The 16,129-nt window shown below is 45.2% G+C and overlaps 1 protein-coding gene across 2 annotated transcripts in view; it reads right to left on the minus strand.

Moving 5' to 3' along the window:
* Positions 1-16,129, minus strand: part of LMAN1 (lectin, mannose binding 1) — a 46,166-nt gene that overhangs the window by 13,453 nt on the left and 16,584 nt on the right. For both annotated transcript variants that reach the window (XM_069746177.1, XM_069746186.1), the window contains exons 4-10: positions 11,002-11,063; positions 10,612-10,711; positions 10,394-10,517; positions 9,283-9,341; positions 8,018-8,150; positions 6,639-6,829; positions 4,796-4,866 (exon numbers count right to left, since the gene is read on the minus strand). In XM_069746177.1, coding sequence (XP_069602278.1) covers positions 4,796-4,866; positions 6,639-6,829; positions 8,018-8,150; positions 9,283-9,341; positions 10,394-10,517; positions 10,612-10,711; positions 11,002-11,063 — 740 coding nt within the window. The remainder of the gene's footprint in view (positions 1-4,795; positions 4,867-6,638; positions 6,830-8,017; positions 8,151-9,282; positions 9,342-10,393; positions 10,518-10,611; positions 10,712-11,001; positions 11,064-16,129) is intronic.

Raw genomic sequence — 16,129 nt, forward strand, 5'->3', positions numbered from 1 at the left:
ATTACAGGAGACGAGGGATTCGGTGGAATAGGCATTAAGTAAGTTAAAACTGTTTATTATTTTTAAATAAAAAACGGAAAACTGTGTTTTGTTTTATTTATTTCTAATAGACTTTATTCTGGCTTTGTCTTTATTTACAATATAACTATAGGATTAGTAATGGATGGATTAGGCCATGTTCACACAATGCGTTTTTTACTGCGGAACCGCCGCGATTTTGCCGCAGCTGTTTTCCATGCAGGGTACAGTACAATGTACACTATGGAAAACAGGAACCGCTGTGCACATGATGCGGAAATTCACTAAAAAAGCCGCGCTGAATAGCTGCGGTAAAAAAGAAGGACCATGTCACTTCTTTGTGCGGAACTGCAGCGGTTCTGCACCCATTGACCTCCATTGTGAGAATCAAACCTGCAGACGAAAAAAATATCTGCGGGTTTTCTGCGGTTTGTGGTGCAGAACCGCTGCAGCAGGAGGTGCGTGGGCGGAGTGTGGCTGTCCCCCCATGCTCCAATCCCCCCCCCCCCCCGTGCCCTCATCTCCCCCCCTTATACTTACCGGGCCTCCCGGTGTCCGTCTTCTCCCTGGGCGCCATCTTCCAAAATGGCGGGCGCATACGCAGTGCGCCCGCCGAATCTGCCGGCCGACAGATTCGTTCCAGGCACATTTTGATCACTGCGATAACCTCACAGTGATCAAAATAAAAAAAAAAGTAAATGACCCCCCCCCCCCCCCTTTATCACCCCCATAGGTAGTAACAATAATAAAATAAAGAATTTTTTTTTTCCCCCCCCACTACAGTTAGAACTAGGGTTAGGGGTAGGGTTAGGGGCAGGGTTAGGGGTAGGGGTAGGGTTAGGGTAGGGTTTTTTCAGCCATTTTAACCCTAAAAAAACTTCCTAGAAAACACACAGACTCTGCAGAGAAAACTGCATAAAAAACCGCATTAAAAAAGCATCAAAAAACGCACCAAAAAACACACCAAAAAACGCAGATGCGTTTTCTGCCAAGAGCTGCGGTTTTTAGTGCAGAAAAAACAGCAGGGAAATCAGGAACGTGTGAACATGGCCTTATAGATGTCTCTCCATTACTAATCCGTGGGCTTGATGTCACCAGACAATACAAAGGTGACATCAACCCCACAAATATGAACCCCACTTTCCATTGCTACAGTGCAAGTGGGAAGAGCCGGGCAAAGCGCCAGAACTGGTGCATGTAACAGATGCACCTTTTCTGGGTGGCTGCAGGCTACTTTTAGGCTGAGGGGGGCACAATATCCATGGCCCCTTACCAGCTTGAGAATACCAGCCCCCAGCTTTAGCTTTGCTGGTTGTCAAAAATTGGGGGGACCCCTTGTCGCTTTTATTTATTTAAATATACTAAAAAATATGGCGTGGGGACCTCCTATATTCTTGATAGCCAGCCTTGCTAAAGCTGACAGGTGAGGATTGCAGTCCTCAGTTGTGAGTTTTGCTTGGCTGGTTATCAAAAATATAGGGGAACCCACGCCTGTTTTTTTTTTTTTTTTTTTAATTATTTACTCACAGTGCAGGAGCTGGCTGATGAATATTCCTATCAGCCGGCTCTTACTGTTATTAGCGGCAGCAGCTGATGGGAGCAGTAGTCCCATCAGCTGACACCAATGACTGGAGGTAAACTTTATCCGTCCGATCACAGCTGCGGGTTCATGCTGTCATTTGACAGCGTGGGAACGGCGGCTGTCTGACCCGCTGTGATGTTTTTACCGCCGATCGGAAGCGGTGTTTACTGCGTTGTCATAAATATGACAACGCGACAAACACCCGGTGTTCATGGGGCCGAACCCGAACAATAACACGGACTTCCTGGTGAAGTCAGTGTTCGGTGTCCGTGCCCGAACAGTAGGTGTTTGGTACGGACGCTGAAATTTACTGTTCGGGTGAACTCGCCCATCTCTACTCATCACTAATAGCGAGACACGCGACAGCAAGCACAGATCTTAACATTAATAATAATAATAATACTTAAAGCATATTGGAAAATTGTATAACTTCTGAACATAAATCAAACAATATCAAAAACCATAGAAAAAGTCCCTTTTTCATTTCCACGGACTATAAGTCGAGCAAATGGTCAGTGACACACGACATCTATACGAACGTGAAGCTAAGAAGATATTTACATGGCGAGATTGGCAATAGGCTTCATGCCCGGATTTACCCCTAATACGTAAATCCTCGGAGAAGCATATTAGATATTAACTGCTATTATTAAATCTTAAACAAGGCAGAAAAAAAAAATCTGCAATCTGTGGAAATTACTTCACGAGAGAAATGAGCATCCTCTTACATGCTGCTCACAGTCATGACTTTATCCGAATAAAAATGCCCAGAAACGACATCCTAATCTGCCCAGAGCATATTAAGAAGAGTTTAAAGGAAATATTAAATAAGAGCCGAGACCTTAAAACGGGGAAATCGAATTTGCTCACTTGGAATAAAGATTTGGAAAGAATATTAAAGCAAAAGCCGCGCTGCTGGGAAACAAAACTATGATAATCTTCAGCGCGCAGCTGACCTAGATAGTGACAAGAGAAGCCAATGGTCACGCCGCTGCCCCTGTAGCCGACATATCACTAGGTGAATTCATCACACTATGTGCAGGGGAGGGGGGACACTTTGCAACTTATCTATTAGGCCTCTTTCACATGTCAGTGTCTCCGGTACGTGTACTGACAGTTTTCTCATGTACCGGAGACACTGACACACGTAGACCCATTGAAATGAATGGGTCTAAGCACATGTCTCCGTGTTTTCATGGACCGTGTGTCCGTGTTGAAAACATGGAGACATGTCCGTTTTTCGCCGGCAGCACGGTCCGCAAAGTGTTCCGCACACGTGCACACGGAGAACAGCGTGCACTCTCCTCCATGTGCACGTACGGCCCGCAGGAGAGACAGCGCTGTCCCCTGCGTGCGGTGCTGAAGCCGGAATTTATTCCTTCTTCCCAGCAGCGTTCGCTGGAGAGAAGGAATGAAAATTTTTTTTTTCTTTTCCCTTAAAAATAAAGTCTGTGCGTCTCCTCTCGCCTCCCATTCCCTGTGCAAATCCCACTACCCCCCCCCCCCCTCCGCTTGCCAGGAAATACTCACCCAGCCCCAGCGATGTCTCCTCTCAGCACCGGCAGCAGGCCCTGTGTGAGCGGTCACGTGGTACCACTCATTACAGTGAGGAATATGCGCATATTCCGCACTGTAATGAGCGGGACCATGTGACCGCTCACACAGGGAGGAGACCGCGCTGAGAGGAGACATCGCTGGAGCTGGGTGAGTATTTCCTGGCAATCGGGGTGGGGGGGGGGGGGGGGGGAGGGTTGAGGCGCACAGGGGATGGGAGGCGGGAGGGGACACACAAACTATTTTTAAGGGAAAAGAAAAAAAATTTTCATTCCTTCTCTCCAACGAATGCTGCTGGGAAGAAGGGATGAATACCGGCTTCAGCACCGCATGCAGGGGGCAGCGCTTAACTGTAGCGCTGTCTCCTGCACTGTCCGTGTGGTCCTCAGTCGGCACACGTCTGCCGCACGTGTGCCACACTGATGTGCTACGTGAGCACACGGACACGGATAATTCCGGTACCGATTTCTCCGGTACCGGAATTATCTGGACGTGTGAAAGAGGCCTTATACATCGTTTACTTCTGCCACAATTGTCCATAACAATCCAAAGTTTCGTTAAAATTATAGGGCTATTCCCATCTTCATAAAGATGGAAACTGTTGGATAGTACTTGTTAAAACAAGCACTTATGCAATTTACTGCTTATTAAAATTTGCAGCTGTTCTGGAGATATTAACACTTTTCTGCTTGTTGCCTAAGAGACCGACCACCGCTGCTGTCTAGCTTGCGCGCAGAGCGGAGGAAACAGCGTTCCTGGCCAGCTTACAAGCTAAACAGAAAAGAGCTTGCAAGCACTGCACCTGCTCTGCTGACTAGCAGCAGTGGTCAGTCTCCAAGGCAACAAGTTGTAAATAAAAAAAAGTGTAAATATTATAAGCATGGCTGAAAATGTTAATACATCAGTGAAAGGCAAAATTGCTTGTATTCGGAAGCACCATCGGACAGTATCCTGTTGGGAATATCCCTTTAGTGTGGCTGGATTGCAACACCAGACACAATCCGTGAACAGGTGTGACCCTTTAAACTCATTTAGTTGTCCATCGATTTAAAGGGGTTGTCCACTTTTCGGGACAATCTTTTTAAAAAAAATTTATTTAAATGCATGTATTTTTTTTCTAAAATTCATTTTTGCAATTGGGTTTCACTAAAAATGTTACACCGCTGGCCTTTTATAGCCTGGGTGTTGCTGACCATCTGTCAGTGAGCTCTTTCAGGAGGTCTAACTTGGAAAGTTTGTAAAAAGCAATAAAACATTATGGATCTCGGAACACAGTAATAAAAGGAAAAAAAATAAAGACTAAAACATAGTATCCTCTATGACCAAAGGAGCTTGGGGAGCTTTTACACATTGCAGTTGAAAAAACTGTGATCTTATCAAAACTGAAGCAAGCAGCCCAGTAAGTGACACATCGCTGGAATCACGGTCTCTGCCCCTACAACCTGGTGACAGATTCCCTTTAAAAAGATTGTCCTGTTCTTGAGATAGAGGTGTGTTCCTACTGATATGCCGTAAGTGTTCCAGATGGGACACTGGGGAGGTGGGGATGGGGGGGTCTCCTGGTGACCTCCAGATTTTAACAAATACCATCCAGACAATCAAGTCTCCATTTACATTTTTTTTTTAAAAAAAGTGTCTTACCTCATTTCACTGATATGTTTGAACACTTCCCTCTGACCACTGAGTAAAGTTTCCAGTTCTGGTTGAGAAGCCTAAAAGGAAGCAAAAATGGAGTTTACAGAGTGGAAGTTAAACGATCAGAATAGTCTCAAAATGCACAGGAGTGTCACATTTGAGATTTTTTTATTTGACCCTCATTGCACTTTTTGTCTTTCGCTATATTAAAAATGCCGAAGTCCCTACAGATCTCCACAAGGTCAAACCCCATTCACCCACCCCCAGTGAATTGGCCTCCTTTTTTTTTTTTTTTTGCTCCCCTTCTTCCCAGAGACAGAAGTTTTTTACTTTATTTTTTTTTACTGATTTTACTATGCAGTGTACTGGAAAAAAGAAAAAAAAATTAACCCCTTCATGACCGTGGGATTTTTCATTTTTCCGTATTCGTTTTTCACTCCCCTCCTTCCCAGAGCCATAACTTTTTTATTTTTCCTTCAGTTTAGCCATGTGAGGGCTTATTTTTTGCAGGACGAGTTGTACTTTTGAACGACATCATTGGTTTTACCATGTCGTGTACTAGAAAACGGGAAAAAAATTCCAAGTGCGGCGAAATTGCAAAAAAAGTGCAGTCCCACACTTGTTTTTTGTTTGGCTTTTTTGCTAGGTTCACTAAATGCTAAAACTGACCTGCCATTATGATTCTCCAGGTCAGTACGAGTTCATAGACACCTAACATGACGAGGTTATTTTTTACCTAAGTGGTGAAAAAAAATTCCAAACTTTGCTAAAAAAAAAAAAAAAAAAAAAATTGCGCCATTTTCCGATACTCGTAGCGTCTCTATTTTTCGTGATCTGGGGTCGGTTGAGGGCTTATTTTTTGCGTGCCGAGCTGGCGTTTTTAATTATTCCAATTCGGTGCAGATACGTTCTTTTGATCGCCCGTTATTGCATTTTAATGCAATGTCGCGGCGACCAAAAAAACGTAATTCTGGCGTTACGGTTTTTTTTCTCGTTACGCAGTTTAGCGATCAGGTTAATGCTTTTTTTTACCAAATATGTGTAGATTTGATTTTTTTTTTATTGATTTATTTTGATTGGGGCGAAAGGGGGGTGATTTAAACTTTTATATTTATTTATTTTTTTCACATTTTTTTTTTTACTTTTGCCATGCTTCAATAGCCTTTATGGGAGGCTAGAAGCTAGCACAGCACGATCGGCTCTGCTACATAGCAGCAATCTGCTGTTCGCTGCTATGTAGTAGAAAATCAGGTGTGCTGTGAGCGCCGACCACAGGGTGGCGCTCACAGCTGCCGGCGTTCAGTAACCATAGAGGTCTCAAGGACCTCTATGGTTACAATAGAGAAGCATCGCTGACCCCCGATTATGTGATGGGGGTCGGCGATGACGTCATTTCCGGCCGCCCGGCCGGATGCGGTAGTTAAATGGCGCTGTCTGCGTTTGACAGCGGCATTTAACTAGTTAATAGCGGGCGGTGAATCGCGATTTCACCCTCCGCTATTGCGGGCACATGTCAGCTGTTCAAAACAGCTGACAAGTCCCGGCTTTGATGCGGGCTCACCGCGGAGTCCTGCATCAAAGCAGGGGAGCTGACATCGGACGTACTATACTGTCCGATGTCAGTAAGGGGTTAAAGTTTGGTGAAATTGCAAAAAAGTGCAATTCCACAATGGTTTTGTGTTTTTTTTTAACCATGTTAACTAAATGTTAAAACTGACCTGCCATTACAAGTTTGCAGATAGCAAAAAAAAAAAAAAAAAGGTGTCACGACGTACGTCATATGTCGTGAAAGGGTTAATTTCCCATTATAGCTCTAGCCCATGCCATTGCCCAGAAGGCGCCCTTGTACCTGTGGGATGTTCCCATCAGCAGCCGCCCTCTTGGCGATCTCGTCGGTCACTGCGTTCACGTATCGTCGCTGCTCATCCAGTATCATGTCCAGTTGCCGATTCAGTTGCTTGATTTCAAGGTGGATTCGGTTCTGACCTTCGAAAATTTGTCTGAGCTCCCGGTCATTTACAGACTCAAACATGTCGTCCTCTAGAAAAGTAAATAAATGAAATAGAATTAGGTGAAGTTCACACCAATTTAAAAATACATTTTTTTTTACATTTTTCTTCCTATAGTCCGAAGACAAATCAAACTTAAGTGTAGCTTTATGGACATTCTAAATCGGCATTCTGCCAGCACTATAGGTGCTGCAAAGCCCTTTCCCGTCATATCCGAATATGCAATTCAATGGGTTGCACCCCTCTCCCTGGTATGCCTGTGTGCAGTGTGACATTCACATGCTATTATAGAGTCCTAAATTTCACAGTAATATTTGCAGTGAACAAAGCCCCTTTGAAATCAAGGCCTTGAAAGGCTTGTACACTGTAACCCATTTTTAATTGTTCCCAACATGTTGAATAAAAAAATAAAGTAACTAAATAATAATATTATTAGAGGCTTGCCAGTAGTGAACACATTGGAGGCAAATTAAAAAACAGTGTTTAGACTTGTGCTCACTGGAACCTTCAGTAGTTTAGAAATTCTTATGTAGCCAATGCCATCAGTATGTTTTGCAACAATAAGGTTGCGAAGGTCTTGAGACAGTTCACTGGTTTTACCCATCATAACATGTTTTTTGTCCGGCACCTTTTTATAGGCCATCAGTTCAACCAGCTGATATTATGTCACTTAGTGGCAGGATTGCTTTCTAATTAGATAGATTTCAGTTGGTGTTATGACTTTCAATGGTGGCACCTCTATTTCTTCATATGTTCAATACATTTGCCCTTTGTCATTTCTCATTATTACATATAACCATTTATGGACATCTATGGATTGATTTCTTAGCGTGTGTGGATTGGATGGGTTGCTACCGACATCTGGTAACAATTTCATGTCAATAGAACCTTTAGAAATAGATTTACTCAAGACCTTTGCAACCTTATTGTTGCAAAGCATACTGATGACATTGGTTACAGAAGAATTTCTGAACTACTTAAGGTTCCAGTGGGCATTATGGGGGCCATAATCCAGAAGGGGAAAATTGGTGACTTGTTCAATACTTATTTCACCTGCTGTATGCAACATTAGGTTACTTTTTTTTTTTTTTTTTTTTTTACATAATTCTAAATAAAAAAAACCTTCACCATAGAGTAAAACTAGTGAGTAAGATGCTGAAGTCGAACACATCCACACAAATGCCCTGAAGCCGTGAGCTTGAGTTTGGGGAATACATGCCTGGGTGATCCTTGAGCTCTGGGTGGTCTTTATTGAAGTCGTCTTTCCTTTTTTCCAGCTCTTGTTGAAAGTTGTCAAACTCCTCCTGGTACTTGTCCTTCTCTTCTTTGGGAATCTCTCCATCTGGAGCGGGCTGAATGACAACAGTGTTACGTTCCCATACTAGAAGCCCCGTCTGCGAGCCGAGTGCAGATCTTATCAGGACTCAATCGTTTTGGGAACAACTACAGCGGAAAAACCCTCCTGATACTGTAATGCACGCACTCGCCTTATTAAAAAAGCCAACCACTGGAGATACAAAAACAGTATAAAAATAAATATATAAACTAAAGGAAGGAAAAAAGGAAAAAAAAACACTAACCAAATTACTTTTCATATGGCAGATTGTCTGTATCGAAAATATAACACAATGCTAGCTAGGGGAGCTTTTATAAACCCTTGGTGCACTTGCAGGGGCTGTGCAAACTAATATATTTTTCGCAAGAATAAAAAATAATAATTAAAAAAAACATCAGCCAGCCATGTAAATCACCCCAGACTCAGTCCATTGGTGTTGAATGCCGCACTATCCACATGACCGCTGCAGCCAATCGCTGGTCTCACTAGTGATGCCGCCACTTATGGCAGGAGACCGCTGAGGCTGGTGACGGGTGAAGAGGTCATGCGGGTTTACGGCATGTGCAGTAAAGGAAATAAGAACTGGTGGGGACCACTAGGGGGGCGGCAGTGCTGGAGGAATGGGGTTTAAATGTTTTTTTTTGTTATTTTAATTATGGGAATCCCTTCAAGACCAAACAGAAGTTCCTTTATCAAACATCCATGTTTCATGGTGTGAGCATGAATCGTGATGGACGGACTGTCCAGAGGGTCTCCTGTCCCGAAATTGACAGCCTCACTGATATATACGAGCCCGTCAATTTGAGGTTAGGAGACCTTCTGGATAGTCAGTACATCATGGCCGGTGCTTGGACTGTGACACCTGAATGTGTGACTGTGGCATAAGCCTGATAGATGAGGATCCCGAGCAGGGACGTCTCCCCGCACCAAGTCCATGTGCCTTAATAGGGGGATCATATGTAGGGTCTCCCAGATTAAACACCCTCTTTAATTTGATGTCACTAGCTGCCTGTTATACGTCCGATTACAGGTGTCATTCAGGATCGGGTGAGGGTTGGGTGGACTCCAGACGTCAGACCCTACTGATTATATGATGGCGTATCTTAGCAATGAAAACTTTATTATAACCCCCTTTAAAAGCAGCTTACGGTTGTTTTTCCCGGCTCGGTCAGCTGGAAGGTGAGAAACGACAGCACGTCATGGTCATCTGTAAAGGAAATAATATTGAAATAAGACCAACACATATAAGCAAAAGACTCTGCTTCCGACACGAGTGCGCGGTCAACATTAAGCAGTGGTGCTAATCATAAAGACCTGGAGGACTGGGGAACGTCACCATATACAGACATAGTATTTGTATTTTAGGATCCCTGTCATGAGGTCCGGACCCGTCTTTTAGTAAAAGATTATTTGTTCTAGGATGAAGAGTTAATATTGATCTCTGCTCGCTGTCAATCACTAGAACCTTCCTAGTTCCCTCTACTCTGGTCTTTGATGGACACGCCGTGTGCCAGTCCGTCCAACACACGGCCAGGACAGTGTATTTTCTTTTTTTTTTTTACTGAATGCTAGCAATAGTTTCATATTAATTTACACTAACCACGAGCTGACATCTGCACTGTCCGCAAGCAACCAGGTGTGAATATACGGCCTTAGGACGTAGCTTATGTAGAAGCTGAGAAGATGACAAAAACAGCAGCCGGGATCGAAGAACCTTGACATTTCCACTTTTTAAAGGGACCCTATTGTTTTAATTTGTTTTGTACATTAATTGGTGGAGGGTCTCAGGACCCCCTCCGCATACTTAGCGCTCAAAACACTGATTTGATGCGCCGATTCCTGCAAGCAGTTCTCGGCTCGTGCACAGTGAGGTGTATGAACTCAATGGAAAGTCTCTGTGCCTGTAGACAGAATGCATAATACACGTTGTCCTGCAAGACCGGAGCAACGCATGCAGAAGGCCGTGCTCCAGAGCAGTGTTTTTGGAAAAAGGTGGTGGTTTTAGGACCTGCACCCTCAATTAAAGGATATAAAAAAAATATATGAAAAGAGCAGGCACCCTTTAACCCCTTGGATGCAATGGTCAGTAGCGACCGCAGCATCTAATGGGTTAGGTGCTTCTTCTGTATACAGATCGGCAGCCATCAGGTGCAACAACGGTCCCAGGTCTGCAAGAAGGAAAGCCTGATGGTGGGCAACAATGGCGGGACATAATACAAGCATGAAACGTGAAGGCTGTGCAGTGAGAGCAGAACTAACCTGCCAAGCCCCCGGTGGCTGCAGAGATCCCGAAGAAGCCCTGCTGGGGCAGGATCATGTTGTCCACTTTGGCACAGAATTCATAGTCCTCCCGGTCGGGGGTGAAGCCGTTGTTAATGAACACCTAGGAGAATAATGTAGACACAGAGCGGTCAAGGAAAAAAGATTAAAAAATTAGCAAACTCAGCGAGTCCCCGATGCGGAGCAGCAGGACTCACCATCAGCGACTTCTTGTAGTACGTGATCCTGGCGCGGACTGGGTACGGCTTGTTACGGAAGTCTCTCTGACAAGAGGCCAGCGCTTGGGTCGCACCGTCACTGCGAAGAGCAGAAAACCACGTGCTGAGTGAGAGCGCCAGAGCCAAGAAGCCCCCCGCGTGACATCAGTGAGCGGAAACATTCCCGAATATGAGCGATGGCATGTTACTAGGATATTTCACCACTGGACGGGCATGGGGTGGGGGTCTCGTCCCTGCCAACCCCACCCGTGCTATGTCTGAGGGGGCAGCAACTGTAATTCAGGGACCAGCCTCCTTCACTTGTGCGGGGGGCTACATGAGCATTGCTCCATTCATGTGAAAATCCCAAAACTGAAGACATGTACTTACTTTTGATGGTCGTATAAAAGTTTGCCATTATTGCCCACAACCAAAATCGCTGGATTATTTTTCTAAAAAAGGAAAAATAAATAAAAATGATCTGATGGACTGTATACAGGGAATTATGGATTAAGATAGCAACTCGTGTAAGAGGAACATCTGATATAGGCATGCGGACATTTCCATAAATACGCAGCAGAATAGTGAGTGCAGCTCTGGGGTATAATACAGGATGTAACTCAGGATCAGTAATGTAATGTATGTACACAGTGACCGCACCAGCAGAATAGTGAGTGCAGCTCTGGGGTATAATACAGGAAGTAACTCAGGGTCAGTAATGTAATGTATGTACACACTGACTGCACCAGCAGAATAGTGAGTGCAGCTCTGGGGTATAATACAGGAAGTAACTCAGGGTCAGTAATGTAATGTATGTACACACTGACTGCACCAGCAGAATAGTGAGTGCAGCTCTGGGGTATAATACAGGAAGTAACTCCGGATCAGTAATGTATGTATGTACACACTGACTGCACCAGCAGAATAGTGAGTGCAGCTCTGGGGTATAATACAGGAAGTAACTCAGGGTCAGTAATGTAATGTATGTACACACTGACTGCACCAGCAGAATAGTGAGTGCAGCTCTGGGGTATAATACAGGAAGTAACTCAGGGTCAGTAATGTAATGTATGTACACACTGACTGCACCAGCAGAATAGTGAGTGCAGCTCTGGGGTATAATACAGGAAGTAACTCAGGGTCAGTAATGTAATGTATGTACACACTGACTGCACCAGCAGAATAGTGAGTGCAGCTCTGGGGTATAATACAGGAAGTAACTCAGGGTCAGTAATGTAATGTAATGTTTTGTTTTTCGTTTTATTGTGAAGCCAACAACAAAAAGGACTAAATAACTGAAAACTTACTGTGCATAACTATTCACCCCCTAAAACCAGTACTTTGCAGAGCCTCCGTTTGCAGCAGTTACAGCTCAGTGTCGCTTTGGATAAGTTTCTATGAACTTTCCACATCTTGCCGCTGGGATTTTCCCCATTCCTCAGGCAAAACTGCTCCAGCGCCTTCAGGTTAGATGGTTTCATCTGGTGAACAGCAATCTTCATAGTCTGACCATAGATTCTCCATTGGATTAAGGTCTGGACTTTTCTCCAAAACATTTACGTTTCCGCTTAAACCACTCTACTGTTGCTTTAGCAGTATACTTTGGGTCATTGTCTTGTTGGAAGGTGAACTTCAAATCTGACAAACAGGTTTTGCTAGAGTATCCCTGTATTTTCACCATCCATCTTCCCCTCCACTGGGACCATTTTCCCTGCCCCTGCTGCCAAAAAATATCCCCACAGCATGATGCTGCCACCACCATGTTTCACTGTGGGGATAGTGTTCTTGGGCTGATGAGCTATCTTGGTTTGGGGCCTGACCTAGAGTTTACCTTGGTGGCCAAAAAGTTAAATTTTGGTCTCATCTGACCACAGCAACTTCTCTTATACATTTGGGGAGTCACCCACATTTCTTTTGGCAAACTCAAAATGAGCCTCACAGCTTTTGTGTGTAAGTAAAGGCTTTTTTCTGCCACCTCTATGGAGTGTACTGCTTATTGTGGTCATATGGACACATATTCCAGTCTCTCCTTGGGAACTACGCAGCTCCTTCAGGATTACCTTTAATCTCTGTGCTGCCTCTCTGATTAATGCCCTCCTTGCCCAAGCTGAGTTTTGGTGGGCAACCCTCTACAGGCAGGTTTTTTATGGTACCATGTTCTTTCCATTTGATGATAATGATGGTGCTCGGGGGAATCATCGGAGCTTAAGGGATTTTTTTATAACCAAATCCTGACTTATACTTCTGAACAATGTCCCTGACTTGTTAGGAGATCTCCTTGGTCTTCATGGTGCTGTTAGGAGATCTCCTTGGTCTTCATGGTGCTGTTAGGAGATCTCCTTGGTCTTCATGGTGCTGTTAGGAGATCTCCTTGGTCTTCATGGTGCTGTTAGGAGATCTCCTTGGTCTTCATGGTGCTGTTAGGAGATCTCCTTGGTCTTCATGGTGCTGTTAGGAGATCTCCTTGGTCTTCATGGTGCTGTTAGGAGATCTCCTTGGTCTTCATGGTGCTGTTAGGAGATCTCCTTGGTCTTCATGGTGCTGTTAGGAGATCTCCTTGGTCTTCATGGTGCTGTTAGGAGATCTCCTTGGTCTTCATGGTGCTGTTAGGAGATCTCCTTGGTCTTCATGGTGCTGTTAGGAGATCTCCTTGGTCTTCATGGTGCTGTTAGGAGATCTCCTTGGTCTTCATGGTGCTGTTAGGAGATCTCCTTGGTCTTCATGGTGCTGTTAGGAGATCTCCTTGGTCTTCATGGTGCTGTTAGGAGATCTCCTTGGTCTTCATGGTGCTGTTAGGAGATCTCCTTGGTCTTCATGGTGCTGTTAGGAGATCTCCTTGGTCTTCATGGTGCTGTTAGGAGATCTCCTTGGTCTTCATGGTGCTGTTAGGAGATCTCCTTGGTCTTCATGGTGCTGTTAGGAGATCTCCTTGGTCTTCATGGTGCTGTTAGGAGATCTCCTTGGTCTTCATGGTGCTGTTAGGAGATCTCCTTGGTCTTCATGGTGCTGTTAGGAGATCTCCTTGGTCTTCATGGTGCTGTTAGGAGATCTCCTTGGTCTTCATGGTGCTGTTAGGAGATCTCCTTGGTCTTCATGGTGCTGTTAGGAGATCTCCTTGGTCTTCATGGTGCTGTTAGGAGATCTCCTTGGTCTTCATGGTGCTGTTAGGAGATCTCCTTGGTCTTCATGGTGCTGTTAGGAGATCTCCTTGGTCTTCATGGTGCTGTTAGGAGATCTCCTTGGTCTTCATGGTGCTGTTAGGAGATCTCCTTGGTCTTCATGGTGCTGTTAGGAGATCTCCTTGGTCTTCATGGTGCTGTTAGGAGATCTCCTTGGTCTTCATGGTGCTGTTAGGAGATCTCCTTGGTCTTCATGGTGCTGTTAGGAGATCTCCTTGGTCTTCATGGTGCTGTTAGGAGATCTCCTTGGTCTTCATGGTGCTGTTAGGAGATCTCCTTGGTCTTCATGGTGCTGTTAGGAGATCTCCTTGGTCTTCATGGTGCTGTTAGGAGATCTCCTTGGTCTTCATGGTGCTGTTAGGAGATCTCCTTGGTCTTCATGGTGCTGTTAGGAGATCTCCTTGGTCTTCATGGTGCTGTTAGGAGATCTCCTTGGTCTTCATGGTGCTGTTAGGAGATCTCCTTGGTCTTCATGGTGCTGTTAGGAGATCTCCTTGGTCTTCATGGTGCTGTTAGGAGATCTCCTTGGTCTTCATGGTGCTGTTAGGAGATCTCCTTGGTCTTCATGGTGCTGTTAGGAGATCTCCTTGGTCTTCATGGTGCTGTTAGGAGATCTCCTTGGTCTTCATGGTGCTGTTAGGAGATCTCCTTGGTCTTCATGGTGCTGTTAGGAGATCTCCTTGGTCTTCATGGTGCTGTTAGGAGATCTCCTTGGTCTTCATGGTGCTGTTAGGAGATCTCCTTGGTCTTCATGGTGCTGTTAGGAGATCTCCTTGGTCTTCATGGTGCTGTTAGGAGATCTCCTTGGTCTTCATGGTGCTGTTAGGAGATCTCCTTGGTCTTCATGGTGCTGTTAGGAGATCTCCTTGGTCTTCATGGTGCTGTTAGGAGATCTCCTTGGTCTTCATGGTGCTGTTAGGAGATCTCCTTGGTCTTCATGGTGCTGTTAGGAGATCTCCTTGGTCTTCATGGTGCTGTTAGGAGATCTCCTTGGTCTTCATGGTGCTGTTAGGAGATCTCCTTGGTCTTCATGGTGCTGTTAGGAGATCTCCTTGGTCTTCATGGTGCTGTTAGGAGATCTCCTTGGTCTTCATGGTGCTGTTAGGAGATCTCCTTGGTCTTCATGGTGCTGTTAGGAGATCTCCTTGGTCTTCATGGTGCTGTTAGGAGATCTCCTTGGTCTTCATGGTGCTGTTAGGAGATCTCCTTGGTCTTCATGGTGCTGTTAGGAGATCTCCTTGGTCTTCATGGTGCTGTTAGGAGATCTCCTTGGTCTTCATGGTGCTGTTAGGAGATCTCCTTGGTCTTCATGGTGCTGTTAGGAGATCTCCTTGGTCTTCATGGTGCTGTTAGGAGATCTCCTTGGTCTTCATGGTGCTGTTAGGAGATCTCCTTGGTCTTCATGGTGCTGTTAGGAGATCTCCTTGGTCTTCATGGTGCTGTTAGGAGATCTCCTTGGTCTTCATGGTGCTGTTAGGAGATCTCCTTGGTCTTCATGGTGCTGTTAGGAGATCTCCTTGGTCTTCATGGTGCTGTTAGGAGATCTCCTTGGTCTTCATGGTGCTGTTAGGAGATCTCCTTGGTCTTCATGGTGCTGTTAGGAGATCTCCTTGGTCTTCATGGTGCTGTTAGGAGATCTCCTTGGTCTTCATGGTGCTGTTAGGAGATCTCCTTGGTCTTCATGGTGCTGTTAGGAGATCTCCTTGGTCTTCATGGTGCTGTTAGGAGATCTCCTTGGTCTTCATGGTGCTGTTAGGAGATCTCCTTGGTCTTCATGGTGCTGTTGGGAGATCTCCTTGGTCTTCATGGTGCTGTTGGGAGATCTCCTTGGTCTTCATGGTGCTGTTGGGAGATCTCCTTGGTCTTCATGGTGCTGTTGGGAGATCTCCTTGGTCTTCATGGTGCTGTTGGGAGATCTCCTTGGTCTTCATGGTGCTGTTGGGAGATCTCCTTGGTCTTCATGGTGCTGTTGGGAGATCTCCTTGGTCTTCATGGTGCTGTTGGGAGATCTCCTTGGTCTTCATGGTGCTGTTGGGAGATCTCCTTGGTCTTCATGGTGCTGTTGGGAGATCTCCTTGGTCTTCATGGTGCTGTTGGGAGATCTCCTTGGTCTTCATGGTGCTGTTGGGAGATCTCCTTGGTCTTCATGGTGCTGTTGGGAGATCTCCTTGGTCTTCATGGTGCTGTTGGGAGATCTCCTTGGTCTTCATGGTGCTGTTGGGAGATCTCCTTGGTCTTCATGGTGCTGTTGGGAGATCTCCTTGGTCTTCATGGTGCTGTTGGGAGATCTCCTTGGTCTTCATGGTGCTGTTGGGAGATCTCCTTGGTCTTCATGGTGC

This window comes from Ranitomeya imitator, chromosome 1 (genome assembly GCF_032444005.1).
Source record: "Ranitomeya imitator isolate aRanImi1 chromosome 1, aRanImi1.pri, whole genome shotgun sequence".
In the NCBI taxonomy this organism is placed as follows: Eukaryota; Metazoa; Chordata; class Amphibia; order Anura; family Dendrobatidae; genus Ranitomeya; species Ranitomeya imitator.